This window comes from Mandrillus leucophaeus, unplaced genomic scaffold (genome assembly GCF_000951045.1).
Source record: "Mandrillus leucophaeus isolate KB7577 unplaced genomic scaffold, Mleu.le_1.0 Scaffold177, whole genome shotgun sequence".
Classification (NCBI taxonomy): Eukaryota; Metazoa; Chordata; class Mammalia; order Primates; family Cercopithecidae; genus Mandrillus; species Mandrillus leucophaeus.
The window spans coordinates 3,188,957-3,211,048 of NW_012101776.1; the positions used below are offsets into that span (position 1 = coordinate 3,188,957).

The 22,092-nt window shown below is 40.5% G+C and overlaps 2 protein-coding genes across 3 annotated transcripts in view; one reads left to right on the top strand and one right to left on the bottom strand.

The window, feature by feature from the left end:
* NSMCE2 (non-SMC element 2, MMS21 homolog (S. cerevisiae)) overlaps nucleotides 1–3,664 on the bottom strand; it is a 271,887-nt gene extending 268,223 nt beyond the window's left edge. The window contains exons 1-2 of one of the 2 annotated variants that reach the window (XM_011977286.1): nucleotides 3,529–3,623; nucleotides 922–987 (exon numbers count right to left, since the gene is read on the bottom strand). The gene's annotated coding sequence lies outside the window, so the exon portion shown is untranslated. Of the gene's footprint in view, nucleotides 1–921; nucleotides 988–3,528 lie in introns of both variants that reach the window. The other variant, XM_011977285.1, reaches the window with a different exon arrangement.
* KIAA0196 (KIAA0196 ortholog) overlaps nucleotides 3,649–22,092 on the top strand; it is a 97,358-nt gene continuing 78,914 nt past the window's right edge. Inside the window, exons 1-8 of the mRNA XM_011977288.1 lie at nucleotides 3,649–3,873; nucleotides 11,832–12,141; nucleotides 12,597–12,742; nucleotides 13,388–13,472; nucleotides 14,098–14,198; nucleotides 16,911–17,103; nucleotides 19,328–19,480; nucleotides 20,724–20,837. Coding sequence (XP_011832678.1) covers nucleotides 11,956–12,141; nucleotides 12,597–12,742; nucleotides 13,388–13,472; nucleotides 14,098–14,198; nucleotides 16,911–17,103; nucleotides 19,328–19,480; nucleotides 20,724–20,837 — 978 coding nt within the window. The 5' untranslated portion in view covers nucleotides 3,649–3,873; nucleotides 11,832–11,955. The remainder of the gene's footprint in view (nucleotides 3,874–11,831; nucleotides 12,142–12,596; nucleotides 12,743–13,387; nucleotides 13,473–14,097; nucleotides 14,199–16,910; nucleotides 17,104–19,327; nucleotides 19,481–20,723; nucleotides 20,838–22,092) is intronic.

The window sequence follows — 22,092 nt, forward strand, 5'->3', positions numbered from 1 at the left end:
ATTTTTAGTAGAGATGACCATCTCCCTATGTTGCCCAGGCTGGTCTCAAACTCTTGAGCTCAAGCAATCCTCTTGCCTCTGCTTCCCAAATTGCTGGGATTATAGGCATGAGACACCATGATCAGCAGAAGTATTCTGTTTTCTAGTCGGTCTTGATTCTAGTATAAGTCTAAAGTGTCTAGAGAGCATTGTCCAATAGAACTTTCTGTGATGAAAATGTTCTATGATCTGCACTGTGCAATATGATAGGCACTAGGCACATGCGTACTGGCTACCTAAAATCTGGCCGGAAAGGTGGCTCATGCCTATAATCACAGCACTTTCGGAGGCCAATCTGGGAGGTTGGCTTGAGCCCAGGAGTTTGAGACCAGCCTGGGCAACAAAGTGAAACCCTGTCTTTACTGAAAATAAAAAAATTAGCTGGATGTAGTGGTGCAGGCCTGTAGTCCCAGTTCCTCAGGAGGAGATGTGGTAGGATCACTTGAGCCAGGAGGTTGAAGCTGCAGTGAGCCATGATCACACCACTGCACTCCAGCCTGGGCAACAGAGCAAGACCCTGTCTCAAAAGAACAAAAAAAAAAAAAAAAAAAAAAGGAAAGAAAAGAAAAGAAAAGAAAAGAAAATGAAGAGACGGCAGGGACTGTTCTCTCTCTCTCTCTCCCTATCACGTGAAGACACATAAAGAGAGAAGCCATCTACAAGCCAAGAAGAAAGTCCTCACCAGAATTCAACCATGCTGGCAACCTCACCTTGAACTTCTGGCCTCCAGAATTTCTGTTGTTTAAGCCACCCAGTCTATGGTATTTTGTTATGGTAGCTTGAACAAAGACACAATATCTATGAAGATTAATGCAATCCAGTATAAATGGAAAGTATATACCAAACAGTAGTTGTCACTACTTGGTTGAATGCAAAACTCACATTACTTGAGTGAAACTTCACTCTTGCAGAGGACCAAGGAAAACATGACCATGCTTTTCTGTAATTCTGGAGTAGGGAAAAGATTAAGACAGACTGAATTGAAAAGCAAAGACAATGGATGGTGCAGAAAGATGGAATAGACATACTTTTCTCAATTCCTCCCAATAAATACAGCTAAGTACAAGTCAAAGACAACTCCTTTCTCTGACTCTAACAGCACCCTCTTTGATATAATTATAGCCTTTGGCAGTAACTCTACTTTGTTAGTGACTATCTTGCAAGATGTTCGCAGTGCTTCATAAACAGCAAGTGCTCTGAAAATAGTCAATAAATGAATAAACTGTCTGCTTCGGTCAGATGCACAGCTCTCGTGTTTCCTTCTCCCCTTCATACTCAATATTCTTGAACTCACCTCCAGACTTTGTTCAGGCTGGGCGTGGTGGCTCATGCCTATAATCCCAGCACTTTGAAAGGGCAAGGCAGGAAGACTGCTTGAGGCCAGGAGCTCAAGACTAGCCTGGGCAACACAGCGAGACCCCATCTCAAAAAAAAAAACAAACAACATAGACATGGTGGCTTGCATCTATTGTCCTAGCCCCTTGGGAGGCTGAGGTGGGAGGACCCCTTGGGTCCAGGAGTCCAAGGCTGCAGTAAGCTATGATCATGCTACTGCACTCTAGCCTGGGCAATAAGAGTGAGACGCTGTCTCCAAAAAGGAAAAAAGGACTTTGTTCATCCTGCTCCCACCGTGAGAAAACCATCTCTTCAGTTTTCTTTCTTTTTATTTATTTATTTTTTGAGACAGAGTTTCGCTCTGTCGTCCAAGCTGGAGTGCAGTGGCATGATCTCGGCTCACCTCAACCTCTGCTTCCTGGATTCAAGGGATTCTCCTGCCTCAGCCTCCTGAGTAGCTGGGATTACAGGTGTGCGCCAGAACACACTGGTTATTTTATTTATTTATTTATTTATTTATTTATTTATTGTATTTTTAGTAGAGACAGGGTTTCTCTATGTTGACCAGGTTAGTCTCAAACACCCCACCTCAAGTGATCCGCCCTCCTTGGCCTCCCAAAGTGCTGGGATTACAGGTGTGAGCCACTGCACCAGGCTCTTTCTTCAGTTTTCTATCTGCCCACATCTTACCCATATGCTAAAGTCTGAATGTTTGTGTCACTCAAAATTTATATGTTGAAATCCTAACTCCTAAGGTGATGGTATGAGGAGGTGGGGCCTTTTGGGAGGTGATTAGGCCCACTTTCATGAATAAAATTAGTGCCCTTTTAGAAGATGCTCCAGAGAGCTGCTTTGCCATTCCACCGTGTGAGGACACAGCAAGAAGCCACCTATGAACCAGGAAACAGGCCCTTGCCAGACACTGAATCTGCTGGCACCCTGACCTTGGACTTTCCAGCCTCCAGAACTGTGAGAAATAAATTTCCGTTGTTCGTAAACTACCTAGTTTATGGCATTTTGTTATAGAAGCCCACACTGACTAACACACCATCTCTCATGGCTTGGTTTAAGTGGTTCTCAACCAAGAAAGATTTTACCCCTCTCCCAAGGGACATGTAGCAATATCTGTAGACATTATGGTTGGCATCTAGTGGGCAGAGGCCAGGGATACTCTCAAACATCCTACAATACACAGGACAGCCCTCACCCCCACCCCACAGGAAAAAATTATCTGGCCTAAAATGTCAATAGCGCATCAGTTGAGAATAACTGGTTTAAATCAATCTCTCTTGGATCCCTTCCCATGTAATAACACTGATCTTTTCTTCCCAATACCTATGATCTCCAAGAAAGTTTAGAACAAGTTGTGCATTTCCTGAGTTTTTTCTCTGCATGTTATTTATAGACAATATGCTGACTTCCTTTAAATCCACGGGAGCCTTGTACAAGTCAGCCAGAGCTGCCTCTCCTTTTTCAGCATGCAAGGATATACCCTTCTCTCTGAATCCTTCTCATACAATTGCTTGTTCCCTCCCTCATACTACCATTATTCCTATCGCATGCACATGTACACAACACACTCCCATTATGAAACTCATCACAACTATTTGCTCACATGTCTGCAGCTTCTTTACACTGAAAGCTCCTTAAACTAGAACTCTGACATATTCTATTGCATATAAAGCAGTTCCTCACACAAAATAGGGGACCAATAAAGATTTGGCGGGTTACAAAAATAACAACAGACATCATCATTTCTCGGTCACCTACAGAATGCCATAAACTGGTGTCCTGGCACTTCATTCTCCTTATCGCTAATTCTCACTGCAATCTACATAAGTGAAGAGGAAACTGAGGTCCAGAGAGTTTATTCAAACGACCTTCCCGTGGCCTTACTTTTAAAGTCAGTTCAAACCGCATCTATTTGGATCAAAAATTCGTGATCTTGCCCTTACACACTTGGGGCTAACGGATGGAGAGATAGCGCCTCGGACAGGAGGGTAAACTGTCCCAGACTCACTACTGTGGCGTGAAAAGGGCCACAACCATAATCCAGGTCGACGAATTCCCGGCTCGGGGTCCCCGTGGAGTGTCCCTGAGGGAGGCGACAATTCCCGCCACTTTCCCCATTGCCGTCCCCCGCTTCTTCCCTACCTGGTTGTCCGAGTTGTCTCCGTCTGGTGGCACCCCAACTTCCCCTACTTGTACCCACCTCCTTTCCTCAGCCCCCTTCGCCTGTAGCTGAAAAGTGAGCGCGGGCTCTTGCGTCATCATCCGTCGCCGGCGAGTGGTCACATGATGCCCCTCCCTGCTCCCCGCCGCTTCGGTCATGTGACCGTCTGGGAAGTCAGGGGCGGAAGCCGGGCTCTGACCGGTTCCAGGTCCGGGACTGGGGATAGAAGAGGACTGCCGCCGTGAGGGAGAGGTGGAACCTGGGTGCCGACTCCGCGCGCAACCTCCTGCCCTGCGCGTGCGCCGCTGGCGCGGCCCGGCTGACAGGTGAGTGGGGATGGGATGAGCGCGCCCCATTTTTGCATGGCCCCCTTCACCTCCCCGCTGGGCCGCGCTGGCCCTGGGGTGGTCTCCAGCGTCGCGTGCAGCCTGGATGGGGGACTCGGGATGGAGGGCTTAGGGGCTTTCTGGGGCGGGGGCTGCAGTCCAGCTCTTCGTCTCCGCTTAGGGGGAAATCATTTTGCACACCCCTTCCTCGCTTTAGGAAGCACCGTTCAGCTGGCTGCTTGGTCCGAATCTCATCCTTCCGAGTTTCCGGTAACACTGCTGTGTGGATGTCGTCGTTATTTCTCTCTTTGCTTTTGAGAAAACTGAAAGGCTAGTAGTGAGGACTTTTACAGCCTGACGGACCTGGATTTGCATTCTAGTTATGCCATGGGCTGTGAGTTTGGGCAAGTCATTGCTGCTCGCTGCGTCTTAATGCCTTCACCTGTGCTAATGCCAAAATCCTTTGCATTTTGCGGGGGGGGGAAATGTTCCCAAGGCCCTGATTCCTCTATGATCGGACAGGAAAAAGAAAAAAAGTCACAGAGTCGTAGAACTGGGTCTCCTGATTGCAAGCGCATGGAGCTCCCTCAAACATAAGGTGAAGGGTAGTGAGGGAGAAGTTTTCCTGTCTTTGTGCACAAGGGACACCTTCTCTAATTGTCCTTCACCTGCCTTTCCCAGGATTTCAAGTTCAGCCTCATGTCAGAACTTTTGTGGAAAACATATGCAGCTTGCATTTATTTTGATCGACAACCATTATATTTTGTTTGTGATAATGGATTTGTGGAGATCAGTGCTTCCTTTATGGAACTGAGATTTTGCGAAAGGCTAAATATAGACCTGCCTTCTTTTGTCCTCTGAAGGGGGTAAACAGTGTTTGTCCACGACAATTCGATTTCCTTAAGAAATATTATTCTGCACTCTGGGTAATTGGTATAATGATGCCATGCCTCATTCTTGAAAGCATGTCTTTTGATTAGGATTACTTCCCAAACTGAAAATCACAGTTCCACGCCAAATTCTTAAAAATGAAGTTACCGGCGCTTGTAAAAGAAAATAAGAAAATACAGTGGGATCTCTGGATTTCATGCCGATAGTAATACAGCCTGTATTGAGAGAGCTGATCTTCAAGTTTTCTTAATCCCTAGCATGAAGAGAACCTCTGAAAGGATAATTTACCATAGCTTCTTCTACAGAGTTTATTTGGACCTAATTCTGAAGTGGTTTTTTAAGACTTAACTGAGTCTTAACACTTTGTAAAGCCATCCATATACCTCTTAGCTGCAACTTGATTAGGCATTTTTAATGATGGTTCTTAGATTCTGTTCTTCAGGACCAGTCCTTCAGCCAACGAGGGGGCTATTTAACAATTACTCTAGCCAAATTATATTTGTGCAAATTATGGAAATTCCATTTGTTACATGGAAAATATAACTAGTCCAGGTTAGGAGGTCTAGTACGTAAAATGTAACTAAGTGATTTCCTTCTTTCATTTAATCTTGTTTTAACTTCTTCCATCTTCAAAAACTTAGCAGGAGATGCTTGCATTATTAGAAATAGAAAACACAAGTGCCCTTCATGGGGCCAAACAGATTACAAGCAGTGAGTTCATTTCACTAAAAGTATATTAAATATAACATATTTTGCTTTCGCGTTAAAAATTTAATATAAAGTTTATATATGGAATTTTAGAAAGGCAATTTATGTAGGTAATAAAGACCCATAATATTTGTTTTACTATTGCCAAACATATTTGATTATTATTATCCTTCTCATGTTCTTTTAAAGTTTCTACAATGTAATTCTTGAGTAAGGACCTAAGGATTAAAATAAGAGATTGACACACGAAAGTCTTGATTTCTGTCGTTATCCCAGACTGAAGCTTCCCTGAATGTGTGCATGCAGGTGCTGAGTCTGCCTGTCCTTCTGTATGTTGGGAGAGAGTAGAGTAAAGGGCAGGTAATGTTACTTTGCTTTAAGATGTTTTTCCCAGGTCTACATTGTTGCCCTGTCATGGTATCCAAAATCAGGGAGCTCTTGGACCTGTTAATCATCGCTTGCCCTCCTCTTCATGAGTCTAGAGCAAGCTTGTCTAGCCTGAGGCCCACAGACTGCATGTGGCCCAGAATGGCTTTGAATGTGGCCCAAGACAAATTTGTAAATTTGCTTAAAACATGAGTTTTTGTGTGTGTGTGTGTGTGTTTTTTTTTTAAGCTCATCAGCTATTTTTGGTGTTAGTGTATTTTATGTGTGGCTCAGGACAATTCTTCTTCCACTATGGCCCAGGGAAGACAAAGATTGGACTCTCCTGGTGTAAAGTTTCATTCTACTTAGACCTTCTGGGTTAGTTTGGTGGTCTTCAGAGGGCTTTAGGAGGTGACTGTTTTGCCCATTGTCCATTATTTCCCTTTTCCCTCTCTCCTTTCCCAAGCCAGACCATATCCATGGAGAAAATGAAATGAAATTATCTGAAATTCAGCCTGTTAGAGATCAGTGTGGTTTAACAAGCAAGTATCACAGAGGAAACTAAAAGAACTTGTTAATAATGTATGCCTTAATGTGTATCAGAGGGTACCTTCATGAGAGTTCTAGACAGCTGTAGTGGCTTCTTGGCTCTCAGACGCAATCCAGTCTACTTCTTCTGTTTCTACCCCTAGCTGACTCTACTCCAGCCACTTTAGGCACCTTGCTGGCCGTCTAGCACATTCCTGCCCTAGGGCCTTTGCACTTATTTGTAACCTCTGCTTGGAATGCCATTCTCAGGATCATTATCTATTGCTGCATAATAAACTATGCCAAAACCTAGTGGCTTAAGACAATAAGCTTTATAGTATCTGTGGTCAGGAGGGTAGGGCATAGCTGGCTGCCTTTGGCTCTGGGGCTTTTAGAACATTGCAGTCAAGCTGGGAACAAGGGGCTATGGTCTTATCTGAAGGCTGGACTGGGATTATAGGGATCTACTTTCAAGTTCACTCAGGTGGTTTTTGGCAAGGCTGAATTCCTTGTCATATGGGCTCCTGCACAGGGCTGTATCATACCATGACACCTTGCTTCCCCTGCACTAGCAAGCTAGAGAGGATGACCAAGCCAGGAGTTAGTCTTTTCAATTTCTAATCTCAGAAGTGGTATCTTTCATTTCTATCCTATTTTTTTCCTTTCCTTTCCTTTTGGTTTTTTTGTTTTGTTTTGTTATTGAGATGAAGTCTCACTCTGTTACCCAGGCTGGAGTGCATTGGTGCTATCTCGGCTCACTGCAAGCTCTGCCTCCTGGGTTCAAGCAATTCTCCTGCCTCAGCCTCCCAAGTAGCTGGGATTACAGGTGCATGCCACCATGCCCGGCTAATTTTTGTATTTTTAATAGAGACAGAGTTTCACCATGTTGGCCAGGCTGGTCTTGAACTCCTAACCTCAGGTGATCCGCCTGCATCAGCCTCTCAAAGTGCTAGGATTACAGGAATGAGCCAGCACACCTGGCCCTATTCTCCTCTTTAGGTGGGCGTCAGTAAGTCAGCTTATACTCAAGGGAAGGAACCTACATAGGACATGAATACCAGGAGGCAGAGATCATTAGGGACCACTTTAGAAGCTGCTGACCCTACCCAGATATCCATACTGCTTGCTGTATTATTTCCTTCTGACTTCTGCCCGAGGTGCTCTGTGGAAACTAGCATATGCTCCATCCTTTATTATGCTTTTTCTTCACTGCACTTATCACAGCCTGATATATAAAGCTCACTTTCATAAATGTCAAGATACATTTGCAATCAAAACTTTTTCTTCTCCTTTTTATGAAATGTTTTCCCGTGTTTTGTAATCACTCTCGCATTTTTCAGACATGAACTATACTTAATAGCAAGACTCTCCTATACTTGACATGTGAGAAAATCTTTTTTTTTTTTTTTTTTGAGACAAGGTGTTACTCTCGCCCAGGCAGGAGTGCGGTGGCGCTATCACAGCTCACTGCAGCCTCAACCTCCAGGGCTCAAACAATCCTCTCATCTCAGCCTCCCTTGTCACTGGGACTACAGGCACACACCACCATACCTGACTAATATTCTTTTGATTTTTAGTAGAGACAAGGTCTCGCTATTATTGCCCAGACTGGTCTTGAACTCTTGAGTTCAAGCATTCCTCCTACCTTGGCCTTCCAAAGTGCTAGGATCAAAGGTGTGAGCCACTGTTGCCAGGCCTAAAAACATTTCTAAAGATTGTTCCCTCACCTACTTCTTGTTCCCTCACCGACTTCTAGTGGTTTTTAGGACATAGCTCTCTTTTTCCAAAGATAAGATGAATGGCACAATTCCTATAAGGAAAGTGTAATAATCAGTGGAAGCAGAGAGCTGAAAAGATGAGGATTGGAGGAAAACGCAGTAGTGCAATACAGAAATAGCTACATGGACATTATTATACAAAAGCAATGACTATATTGCACAGCATTATAGAAAATGAAATATCACAGTAACAACATCAGCATGCTGTTTAAATTAACAACTCGTACTGTTAGTCCTCAAAACTGAATGTCAGCACTATGGCAAATTACCCCAAGGCTTATTTGCCCAAAACAATACCATATTTAAAAAATTTGTCATGATCCTGTGGGTTAGGAATTGGGAAAAGGCACAGAGGGCTTGGCTGGCTGCAGAAGCCGAATAGCCTCTTCCCTTCTATGTCTAGCACTTCAACTAGGAAGATTTCAAGAGCTGGGGGGCTGAGGAGACCAGGTCAACCCAAGTCACACGTCGGTGCTTCGGTTTCTGCTGTCTGCTGGCTTTCTCCATTCTCTTCTGTGTCAGTACTCTTCCCTCTCAGCGTGGTCTTTCCTCTTTGTAACTCCTGTGATCTCTCTAGCAAGATACCCAGACATCTGACATGGCAGCTTTGGACACCCAAAGAGAGCAAAAGGAGATACTGCCAGGCCTTCTCAAGGCTTAGGCCTAGAATTGGTAGAGAGTTACTTCTACAGTATTCTTTGGGTTGAAGGAAGGAAGACATAAACTGTTATGAGCTGAGTTGAGTCCCTCCAAAATTTCTATGTTGAATTCCTAACACTCAGTACCTCAGAATGTGACTGTATTTGGAGACAGGATTTTTAAGGAGGTGATTAAGTTAAAATGAAGCCACTAGGATGGGCTCCAATCCAATATGACTAGTGTCTTTCTAAGAAGAGGAACTTTGGATGCATACATTTTAAGAAGAGGAACTTTGGACACAGAAATTTACAAAGGAGGGCCAGGCTTGGTAGCTCATGCCTGTAATCCCAGCACTTTGGGAGGCTGAGATGGGAGGATCGCTTGAGCCCAGGAATTTGAGACTCCCCTGGGCAACATAGTGAGACCCCCATCTCTATAAAAAGAAATGAACAATGGGGAGGCCATGTGACGATACAGGAAGAAAATAGCCTGCTACAAGCCAATGAGAAAAGCCTGAGAAGAAAACAGTCCTACCGTCACCTTGATCTTGAATTTCTTGCCTCCAGAATTGTGACAAAATAAATTTGGTTAAGTCACCCTGTCTGTGGTGCTTTGTTATGGCAGCCCAGCAAACTAATAAACAAACGCAATCCAGACTCATTGAGAGGGAAAATAAGGTTCAGCCCTTCACTTAAGGTGCTGTATGTGCTGACTTAATGGCAAGGAATTGTTGGGAGCCATCTTTGGAAACCAGTTACCACATTATTATAATCAAATTGCTTTCCTAGCCCCTAGAACTAAGAAAAATGATTGTTGCAGGGGAAGGCACACAGACCTGAACAAGAAGGGTACTCAAGTCTGTGGGCAGAGGGGGAATGTAAGAAGTAGTAGCCGAATAAGACAAATTACCTACTTCAAGAACTTTCTGAAACCTCATCAAGTCCGAGGAGTTATTTCATTTGTGTAAGTCTTGCTTCCTTCTCCAGTCGCCCTTCGCCTTCCACCATCTGCTCACCCTTGCTCTCTGCACTGGCTATAGGAGGAAGCTAGTGGGAAGGAAAGGGACGGGTCAGGAAGCAGTTTTATCAAGAGTCTGTGTGTTACAGAAGATGCTTAGAAGGCACAGCCTGGGTAGTGACATGATCAAGGACTTTTATGTGTACAGGAAAACGTCACATGTGTGTTTTGTTGATTGGTTGGTTTTCATTCCTGGTGACATCTTTTTTTCCCTTTTCCTTTTTACTTGGCTTCCGCCTCCCCTTCTGTCCCTGTTCTCTCTTTGACAGCTTGTGAGATCCCTTTGCATGTTTTAGAAATCAACCCTGTGTCTGCCGTTTGGATTTCAAATCCATCTTCTAAGTCATTTACCATAGAAAAGTTTTTAAGTGTTACATACTAAAATAGGTCATTCCTTTTAGATGCTAGGTTTCTTTCTCTAGCCCTGAATTCCTAGATGTCACTTTACTAAAGATCACCCACTATAAGAATACCTATCCCAACAGAACACCTAGTAAATGCTCCATACTGACAATTAAATGTATGTTACACTTCTTATTTCTTTATTGTAATGACACACTCAAGCCCTTCATCTCTCTGATATTTTTTTTCTTCAGGGCTTCTCTCTCCAACAGTATAGCAGGCAGCTAGAGAGGACAGACATCACTCCTCTTGCAATCCTAGTATTTTTTTTTTTTTTTTTTTTTGAGACAGAGTCTCGCTCTGTCGCCCAGGCTGAGTGCAGTGGCCAGATCTCGGCTCACTGCAAGCTCTGCCTCCCGGGTTTATGCCATTCTCCTGCCTCAGCCTCCCGAGTAGCTGGGACTACAGGCGCCCACCACCTCGCCCGGCTAGTTTTTTGTATTTTTTAGTAGAGACGGGGTTTCACCCGGTTAGCCAGGATGGTCTCGATCTCCTGACTTCGTGATCCGCCCGTCTCGGCCTCCCAAAGTGCTGGGATTACAGGCTTGAGCCACCGCGCCCGGCCCCTAGTATTGTTATTCAGGCACTCCTTTTACTTGTCAATGCCAAGGAATGAGTTCAGCACAAAGAGCACAAAGATAGATACTGTTAATTTCCTGTTTACTTGCTGCAGTTTTCCACAAGACCAGTCATTCTCTACTATTTTAATGATCCTGGCTTCACATCAGAATCATCTGGGGAGATTCTTAAAAACAGAGATACTTAGGACTACCTCTAACCTACTTACCAGACTCTTAAAATGCTAGGTGATTCCCTTATGCAGCCAGGCTTGAGAACCACTGGACTAGAAGGTGAGTTGTCTAAACGTCTTCATATCCAGCCTGGCAAAGAGATATTCAGCAAGGAGTGGTTGGGTAAAGATCAATCCTTGCCTTCAAGAACTTTCAGAATGAGCTGTAAGCAACAATAATATTCAGTATGCTAAGTGATCTAACCATGCTCAGAGAGTACATTGGAATACAAGAGAAACAAACAATGGATTCTGCTAACAGTACTAGACACCTAAGTACTGAATTTTGTGAGACTTTTGGACCAGTTTGATTTAGTATTTATAAATTATCTTCACAGAATTTTGTAGAACTTAGCATCTGTAATTTTAAAAGGAATCTTGGACATGTTCATAGCTTAAGCTTGCAGTTCCATTTCTGGGAAATAATTGGACAAATGCCTCAAAATGATGTACAGGGATTTGTCTCTGAGCTCTCTTTATAGTATTTGAAATTATTTGCTAATATATTGAGTAGTGGAAGATAGCTTGTATAATTAGGGTACATTGGAACCACACATGCCCAGTGGTTCCTTCTCCCCAGCTCAGAGATGAGCTGTATCATATCTTTTTCCCAAGAGAAGTGACTAACATGTTGAAGAAGAGGCGAAGAGTGTTAATCTACCAAAGCCCCTCCACATGGAAAATATGGAGAGTGGCAGATAAATACCCTTTCCCCTATAAAGGAACTCATTATTTCTTTCAATTTTTTTAGTGAGTTTGGGAGAAAAATGTGTTTCTTATGTGTACACATGTGCTTCCTTAAACAAACTGAGATTTTCACACTTTTTTTGGGGATACAGGTTCTTTAATGGAGCAGCCAATCTCTCTGCACACCTGGTTTCATCTAATAATCTACAGACACCAGCTCTAAGGCCAGTTAATCATCCCCAGTGTCCATGCACAGAATAGTCGGTCCTCCTCACAATGTTGGACTTTCTAGCCGAGAACAACCTCTGTGGCCAAGCAATCCTAAGGATTGTTTCCTGTGGTAATGCCATCATTGCTGAACTTTTGAGGCTCTCTGAGTTTATTCCTGCTGTGTTCAGGTTAAAAGACAGAGCTGATCAACAGAAATATGGAGATATCATATTTGATTTCAGCTATTTTAAGGTAATCTTCCTCAATAGCTTTTTTATTTGTTGTCTTTTCTACAAAAACGTGTTTTCTCTGGGAACCGTGAAACTCTGTAAGGTTAAGTAGTTATGGAAAAAGCTAAAGAGAAAAGCTTCTGGACTAAACGTAATGTTAGCTACTAGCTTGAAAATAAGTTGAAGGTATTATGTGAAAGCCCTAACACAATATAATTGTATTTTTAAAACGTAACTTTGACATTTCACATTGAAGGGCCCCATACTTAAAAGCATGCTAATCTTGGGTCCAATTCAAATTCATTTATCTCAAAGGGATTTTACATCTAGGCTTCTATTATCTTCATTACTTTCTGTTGCTCCGCTTTAAGTTTAGGATGTCTAAGAACATAAGAACAAGTTTTTAAAAGACTATTTGGAAATTGTCACCAACAAGTATGCTTTTATTGACATTTCATGTGTGTTTTTTTTTCTTAGGGTCCGGAATTATGGGAAAGCAAACTGGACTGTAAGCCAGAGCTACAGGATTTAGATGAAGAATTTCGTGAAAACAACATAGAAATTGTGACCAGATTTTATTTAGCATTTCAAAGTGTGCATAAATATATTGTAGACTTAAACAGGTATTGATCAATTTAGTAACAGCTTATTCTGGTGGTAAATAGTGGAGAGGGAAAAGGACACACAACAACGTGTAAATCTCTCTGAGTTACTATAAAATTTCCTAATTTAGTGTATGCCGTATAAAGTTGTCTCTTCCTTCCTGTTTCACTGGTCATCTTAAGAATTTTAAAGTTTTACTATAATGTCCTGCTTTTGTGAGATGTCATAATAAATTTAGTTTATACTAAGTCATATAGTTTCCAATCCTGTTATTTATTATCATATTCTAGTGTATTATATGTGAAAAGTGGGAAAAAGAACTTATTTTTATCATTAACTTTCTGTCCCTTATACAGTTCTTAAGAATTCATTACTCATTAACTTTTAAACTAGATATTCCATGTTCTTCTGCCTTTACTCCTAGATACTTGTAATTCACAAATCAGGACTAGGGAATATTTCTTTTACTTGAAACAGCCATAAATATCAAACTGTGGCCCTAAATCAGTTTATAAGACTGTATTCTTAAGAGCATGAAGGACCATGAACTAGTGGAAGGCCAGAATGCCTGGCATCTTGCCTTATCTTTTAAACATCTTTCCTTCTTTAAAGATGTTAAAGTTTCTATTATAAATTAATAACTCGCTCTGGGATTTTATTTCTAGATATCTAGATGATCTCAATGAAGGGGTTTATATTCAGCAAACCTTAGAAACTGTGCTTCTCAATGAAGATGGAAAACAACTTCTGGTAAGTAATAGTGATTATTTAAAATGAAATTCAAGAATTTCAAACATAGTATCCCTTTTTTTTCTTCTAAGTCATAAATATAAATGAAATACCCTTCTTTAAAGAGAAGCAAAATGAGCTTTTAATTATCTTCTAACTGGCGGGTCCATATCTGAGTTTAGAACGTAGACTTTGAACGGAATTTAAAACAATGAAAAGTTATGTGGAAGTTATGAGCCTCCTCGGTGTAAGAATTCTGTCTTCTTTACTTTTTGCATCCCAGCCATCTGTCCTGGTACCTAGTACATACTGACCATTTAAGAAATGCTTATTGAATAAGTGAATGACTTTATGGTGAAGTGAATGACTTTATGATGAGTAGGATGCTATTTTGGTGTCCCAAGCAAAATAGCCAAAATAGGTCAACTGAAAGATTATCACTATGAATTAATATCTATTTCACATAAACTTTTCAAGTCCCATTCTGCAAGAAGGTAAGAGCTCTTTGGAGGAAACCTACCTTTTCCTTGAAATCTAAAACTTTTTGGAGAAGTGTGAGCAAAGCGATATTTTTCATGATTACCGACTTTATTCCCTAAGAATGTATAATCTAGTGATTTTGGCTTTTGTCCTCTTCTCTTCTTAGTGTGAAGCACTGTACTTATATGGAGTTATGCTACTGGTCATTGACCAAAAGATTGAAGGAGAAGTCAGAGAGAGGATGCTGGTTTCTTACTACCGATACAGGTATTCCTGGGCTAGGACTCCACTTCCAAAACACTGCTGTTAGTAAAATGCGGTGTATGTCCCCATATTTCTTCTACTGTAAACAGCAGTAATCCAAGAATAGATAAGAAAGTATACGATTCATCCAGGCACGGTGGCTCACGCCTGTAATCTCAACACTTTTGGGAGGCCAGGGCCGGTAGATCATCTGAGGTCAGGAGTTCAAGACCAGTCTGGCCAACATGGTGAAACCGTGTCTCTACTAAAACTACAAAAATTAGCCAGTCGTGATTGTGGGCACCTGTAATCCCAGGTACTCAGGAGGCTGAGGCAGGAGAATCGCCTGAACCCGGGAGGTGGAGGTTGCAGTGAGCCAGGATCACGCTACTATACTCCATCCTAGGTGACAGAGCGAGACTATGTCTCAAAAAAAAAAATATAAGATTCTTATCTCTTGTGAGCATACTGTAGGACTATAACAATTACGCCATAGTATATTTCATAATAGATTATAGATTATATAATCTATATATTACATATAAAATATTCTATGTATTGTAGATTATTAGAGGTATGGATTATGCTGTCCGTAATGATAACTCCAATTTTAAAAAGGAGTCTGAATTGTGAACTTTCTTTACCTTGAGGCTAAATTTCAAAGAATATTAGAAATCTAATGAAGGTTGTTTTTGCTTTTGTTGTTTACATTTTCAAATATTACTCCTTGGCAGATACAAAGAAAGGAGTGTGCTTTCTGTTGTCATTTTCAGTTTGATGACTTAGAAAAGTTGTCATTCAGAGTCAAGTTGAAAGTGAATTCTTTCCCATATTTACATAGAAGCAAAAACAAATCAAGCAATAGCACATATCCACAAATCATTTGTCGTGTATCTCTATACGGAACTGTGATTCTTCGGAAAGTAAGGTCTTGAAAACAGGAGCCATCTTAACCAACTTTTTAATTTTAGTGTCTAACACACAGGTTTTCAATTTGTTGAATGAGCTAAAAATGGAATACCAGGTCAATGTTGGAAATAGTCAAGATTCAGAGAAGAAAGTGTCAATAAGGAGGAGTCAGTTAGGAGCTTGAGCTACAGATGTAAGGAGTAGAATTAACATTTTCAAACTTAAAAATTAGGACAAAATAGACAAGGAGAAGGGGGTTCTTTGGGGACATTATATTTTCAGCAATACCAGGTACCACTGTGTCCTCAGCAGGAAATTAATCTTAGGCTTCTCAACTAGCCTTTTCCTTTCAGCTGCATCAGAGTGCGAAGGGAGCGTTCTAGCAGTGTTCATTCATGTCAGTTTGACCAAGCTGTTTTAACATCCATGTTTTTAAAAATGAGATTTGAATGGCCTTTCCTATGTTTCTGAGAGTACCTGGAAAAACAAAAACTATAGGCAGTGCAAAGAAGAAGAAAAAATTATTGGCTTATGAAGCCCAGTTTTGAAAATATGGCTTTGTCCCCTTTGGTACAACAGCTAATTCATTAGAATGTGAGCGTTCATTATTGAAGTCACACTGAACACCTCCAAGTCACAGTCGTGGCAAAAGAGATCCTTACAGCGAATAGCAGGTCATCTCCAAGTCTAAGATTCTTTGAATCTAGTTCATTTCTTTCAGAGCTTACTATTCCACCCGGAAAAATCACAGACCTGTTTATTAGATCTCTGTAGAAGGAACAGCTTGCCAAGAAAAAAGTAGAGATTTCACTTTAAATTGATATAATATTTTAAAATTATTTTTTAATTTGTAAAATGTCAGGGTCACATTCTTTACCCACAATTTTCAAATCCAAAGAGCTCTGAAAAAATATGTATACACGAGTACACACACAGCACACATGTACATATACATAGTAATTCATTTGGCAGCAAAACCTGATCTAACCTGAAATCATTTGGAGTCAAAACTTGCCTGGAATAGGTGTGAGGCTATGTGTAGTCTTCACTTAACTCAGTTTTGTAAATATTTATAAATTTTCATCCGGAATTATTCACTTATGTTGATCATGGGATGCCAATTCAGACACTGCTGGAGTGTTATATTGTATATGATCTATATGCCATATTGCTTTCTTATATTTGAGAAATGCTATATTCTGAAACAAATCCAGTCCCAAGGATTATGGAAAAGGGATTATGGACCTTTACATAGAACGAATACCTATCTTTTAAACAGGCTTTCAAAAATATAATTTCAAGGCCAGACATGGTGGCTCACACCTGTAATCCCAGCACTTTGGGAGGCTGAGGTGGGCAGATCAGTTGAGGTCAGACATTCAAGACCAGTCCTGGCCAACATGGTGAAACCCCATCTCTACTAAAATACAAAAATTAGCCAGGCACGGTGATGGATGCCTATAGTCCCAGCTACTCGGGAGGCTGAGGCAGGAGAATTGCTTGAACCTGGAGGCAGAGGTTGCAGTAGGCTGAGATCATGCCACTGCACTTCAGTCTGGGTGATAGAGCAAGACACCATCTCAAAAAAACAAAAACAAAAAGTTTATATGTACATACATAGCAAGACTGTATCTCAAAAAAAAAAAATACATATATACACACATGTACGTACACATAATTGTGAATCTTGAGGATAGAGATGGACCTATGGTCATATCTGAAACTGTATTGAGTCAAAGTAGAATGGAATTCTTCTGCTTTGTTGGACTGTTCAGTTTCTAATATGTGTGGTTTGGGCCTTTGTTTCCCATTGTGAATATGACTCAGTGCTGCTCGATCTTCTGCTGATTCAAATATGGACGATATTTGTAAGCTGCTTCGAAGTACAGGTTATTCTAGCCAACCAGGTGCCAAAAGACCACCCAACTATCCCGAGAGCTATTTCCAGAGAGTGCCTATCAACGAATCCTTCATCAGTATGGTCATTGGTCGACTGAGATCTGATGATATTTACAACCAGGTGGGAATTAAATCTGTTAAGACCTATTAAGACTGTTTAACAGACTGATTTCACTTCCCTCTTTAATTACGCCTTTCCTTCCTTCTTTCCCAAAAGAGTAAAAGCAGCTAGAACCTTTTAAAACTTTTTGAGCTATGCCCCAGGATGATAAAGGAAAGAGGGTTATTAATTTTGGCAGAATCAGAGATTTCCAGGTGAAGATGGGATTTGAGCTGTTGGGAAGAAGATGCATTCTTTTAGTCATTCATTCAAGAAATAGTTATTGAGTGTGTGATATGTGCCCATTCACGTGCTTGGTGCTGGGGACCCATCACCGAGGAAGGCAGGCCGTGTCCCTGCCCATACTGAGCTTGTAGCTTAGGAAAGGCAGATGACAGGATTATAGTAAAGCAAGATGGGTGTCATCTTAGGGGAAGCACAGGGTGCCACTAGAGCATGCAGCAGTGGCAGCAAGGTCACAACAGGTGACAGAAGGAAGGTAAGAGGAGTGCCAGGAAAGGAGGCAGTCTGAGCAAGGCTGTAAAGATCATGCAGCATTTGAAAATCATCCCTCTCCCCTTGCCAGTGTGTGTAGTATTCACTTCCTTTTAAAAAACGCCAAAGAAAATTACCATTTGACTTCATTGTTCTGAAGAAAACGTAATTTTAGATGTTGTATTTTTAAATATTTGTAAAAATTATGATTAGGGAGTAAAGAGGCCTGTGATAACTGTGGATATCATTTATCACAGAATGAACCTGATCTGTGCAGTTCTTTAGGTAGCTTGTTAGGTTTTTGTGTGAATATGTTAAGTATAAATAAGAGGGTTTTTGTTGTTGTTGTTGTTGTTTTAAGACAATTCAAAATCAGAAGCTACCCACAGATGCCAGGTCTCTATAATAATTGTTGCCATTCATTGAGAATTCAGTCCAAACCAGCCACAAAGGAGGTTTTGTTCCTATACCATTTTCTCTGTTCCTCACAATAGCCCTGTAAAGTAGATGGCATTATCCCCGTGTTGCTGTTGAGAAAAATAAGACTTGGAGAGCTTAAATACTTTCCTCAAGTTCCTGTTACTAAGTAGCAGAACTGTAATTTCAATTTGGTCTGTGTGAATTTAGAACATCTCATTCCTGAATGCCTCTCATTCCACATCCTTCTGAAGGCAAGGTGTTTCCATTTCCTCCTTGCCCCATGATCTTTATTAGCACAAGGGTTAAGCTGCGGTTGTGCTGTGTGTCTACCCCACTCTCTGTCCTGCACCTCCCCCATCCCTGGTCACGGCTGATGGATCAGATTCTGTCTCCAGGTAATTTGGAGTTGGGCCTGAGAAACAGTTTCTGGATTGGGGTTTATCCACAACATACAAAATACATGGCCTCATTCTGCCATGTATATGGAGAGTAGCCTGGAGGGAGAGAAAAGTTGAGCTGACACATCAAGGGGAGAAAGAGAGAAGGCATTCCGGTTCCCAGCCCCGGCCCCTTCCTGTGGCCTGGCCACATTCCTGCCTGCAGGTTTCATGTGACATGGCTATGTCTGTCCTTAAAACAATTTATCTCCTTTTTGCTTGTGGTAGCTCAAGGTGATATGTGCTTTGTGCATCCAAAAATTTCTAGTACACGAGGGGATGGACTCCTGGGGAACACCAGCGTTTAAAAGGTGGAAGCTGAGGACTCAGCAAAGGAGATTGAGAAGAGAGAGTGGTATCTAGGAAACCAGAGCAGGAGAGATTTCATTCCTCAGAGAATTTAAGTGAGAGTCTTAAAAAGAAAGCATCGAATTGGATGGTTGTGAGGTCATGAGCAACCTTAGGGAATTCCACTGGGATGATGGTGGAGGTGAAATTTCAGTGAGTTGAATAATAAACAGAAAGTGAGAAAATAGCAACAGTGAGTAGAGCCTGTCAGTTCTAAGCGTTGTCTCCAATGGGAAAGATACAGAAATGAACAAGTGGTGGGAGACACAGGGATAGGACTTTTTTTTTTTTTTTTTTTTTTTTAATAAAAGACTTAGAATTGCAGTAGTCAAGGGCTGGAAGAAGAGGATATTATGGAGTTAGGAATAAGAAAGAAGACCTTGGCAAACAGTGGCACAGTCTGAGAAGGGCTTCCAGTGTCCAGGATCCTGAAAGGTGATGGGCTTTGGAGAAACTGATGTGTCTTATAACCAGAGTTTAATTCGAGCATGTCTACATGCAGATGTTGCCAACAGCTTTCTTGGGGTGTCGTCTTGACGTTGCAGGTCTCAGCGTATCCTTTGCCGGAGCATCGCAGCACAGCCCTGGCAAACCAAGCTGCCATGCTGTACGTGATTCTCTACTTTGAGCCTTCCATTCTTCACACCCATCAAGCAAAAATGAGAGAGATAGTGGATAAATACTTTCCAGATAATTGGGCAAGTATTGCTAATTTTTTTCCTCTACAGTAAATGTGTTAGAGAACTAACTTCCCATTCTTTTGGCCTTTAACCCAGAGGTTGTAATGTTGTAAATAATGGGACATAACATCACATAGGTAAAGTTGCTCTAAGTGTTTTGAGAATTTTATAATTAGAACATGAAGGAATAAATGAGTCAGTAAAATTTCCTGAAGAACCCACTAGTCTTTTTCCAAAATGGATACTGTCAAGATTAAATCATTTATTAAAATATCTCTTGCTTTAGCTACTGAGATTACAACTAAGTTGTGTAAGAATTTGTTTATTCTTTTCTATTTTCTGATTCTAAGATAGCCGAATTCATCTAATTTGTCACTTTGTGAATAGGAATTTCACTTTAATAATAAAGTTTTACCTATAAGCTAACTGTAGTGGGGTTACTAGAGTTTATATTATTGCAAGGATATACTTGTACCTTTGTAAGCATTGTTTCATTTACAAATATTCTTATAGGAATAAAGCTTGCTTCATACTTAATATATATGAAATGAAATATATGAAAACAAAGAGGCTTTAACAAAATGCAGGGAGTTGGATTATATTCGCAGGTAGCAGATTTTGTTCTGCTTCTATATCAGCTATTGAATCACATTAACTATCTGTTATGAGGGCCCTTCAATTTATTGGTAGTATGAGAACAGCCTACATTAGGAAGTGATGGTTCCTGGCCAACTGTGAATCATATTACTGAGCTCAGAGTTGAGCAACCAAGAGGAACACACTGATAGTGTGGCTTCATGTTCCTAAGTTTAATAAAGAAGTTTTGACCATGATACTGTAATTAAAAACATATTTATTATTAAGAAAGACCAAAATCCAGTTACATGAAACACATAAGATACACACCTGAAAAAATACCCTGGCATACTGAAAATGAAGGGATTTTAAAAAAGATATCCCAGGCAATTGCCAACCAATAAAACAACTGGTGAGAAAACATTAATATTACACAATAGAGAATTTCAAAAAGAAACGTTAATAGGTGTAAAGAGATCTTTATACCTATTAACATGAATTAACAATCAGGAACACTTACTTAACAATCAGGAACACTTACCTATATATTTGGAAAATCTTGGTTTTTCATTGGAATGGAGTTTAAACATGGAATGGGTATTGCCCTCTATAACATTTTATGTATCCAACCCTTTGCCTTGAAGTGAGTAGGAATTTAACAGATACTGAATGTCTCCTCTTTCAGGTAATTAGTATTTACATGGGAATCACAGTTAATCTAGTAGATGCTTGGGAACCTTACAAAGCTGCAAAAACTGCTTTAAATAATACCCTGGACCTTTCAAATGTCAGAGAACAGGTAGGTTCTAATCTGGGGACATTCTCTAATAACTGCAGGCCTAGTTTATGAAGTAACAAATAAACTAAGTAGATTTCCCAAGGAATTTGGAGGATATTCACTTAGACAATTTAATGCAATGATTAACAAAAGGCGAATTTTATAGGTTAGAATAACATAGGTAATTGTAGGTTTTTAAGTTACATGGTATATATAAATTGGCGATTAGGATCCTGAGGAAGATTCAGTATAATCTAAGACAAATAAGAGTGGCGTATGCCCCAAATGACTTAGTTTACTTTTGCTTAAAGACTGTATTCTCATGGCCAGAGTTGGTTGTACCAATAGCTGGAATTGATAATGTTTTTATGAATAGGATGAATGATGAAGATGGTAACTGAATATGGATAATATGTCCTGTCACTGTCATTTAAATTTATCATTTCTGATGTGCTAAATAAACAACAAGACTGAAGACATTCATCTTAAAGTTTAAATAGTTATATTCTGTCTCTTTTGTTCTTACACAAGGCAGAAGGGAACATCCAAGTAAGTAGAGGAATAAAGATAAAATCTTGGGGAGCATAGTTAATATTTTTTTATGTTCCTCATCCTGGCTCAGTTACTGAGTTTCCTGTGTGGATAAAACAATATTGACTCAAAAAACTTCATCATGTTTTATTCAAACAAATTGAATTCCATAAATAATGCACAAAATAATTTCAATGTTGGCACATCTCCTGGAAATATATTAGAGAAAGTGGCACTTTGATACTTACCAACATCAGAACATTAATTTTTCATTGCTAAAATCCCTTTCTAAAATTGCATTTTCTCATTTGTGACATTTTTAAGAGGTTTCTTGATACCATAGATTTCAACTAACTTGCCGAGGTTGATGATGTTTAACATTTGACTTGCTTTAAGTAAAGCAGAATAACCAAAATTTCCAAAAAGCTGGTTTGGAAATTCATTTTTTATATACTAAGGTGTATTTTTTGCTAAGCTTTCATAAGTCTATAGAAGAAGTCTTATATTTTAAGTGTTTCTGCTCTGTTCTGCCTTCTTTGTCAACAGTATTAGCGAGAACAAGCAATTGAACTTCTGTCCTTATTTTCTTTTTCATCTAAGTTAAGAATAGAAGAGTTCTGAGGAACCACCTGGTCCAAGTCTCCGTCTGAAATTTGAAGAAACCAATACACGGGGATTAAGCCCCAAGTCACACCAAAGTTTAATCACAGCCAGAACTAGGATGTAGTCTCAGAATTCTAAGTTC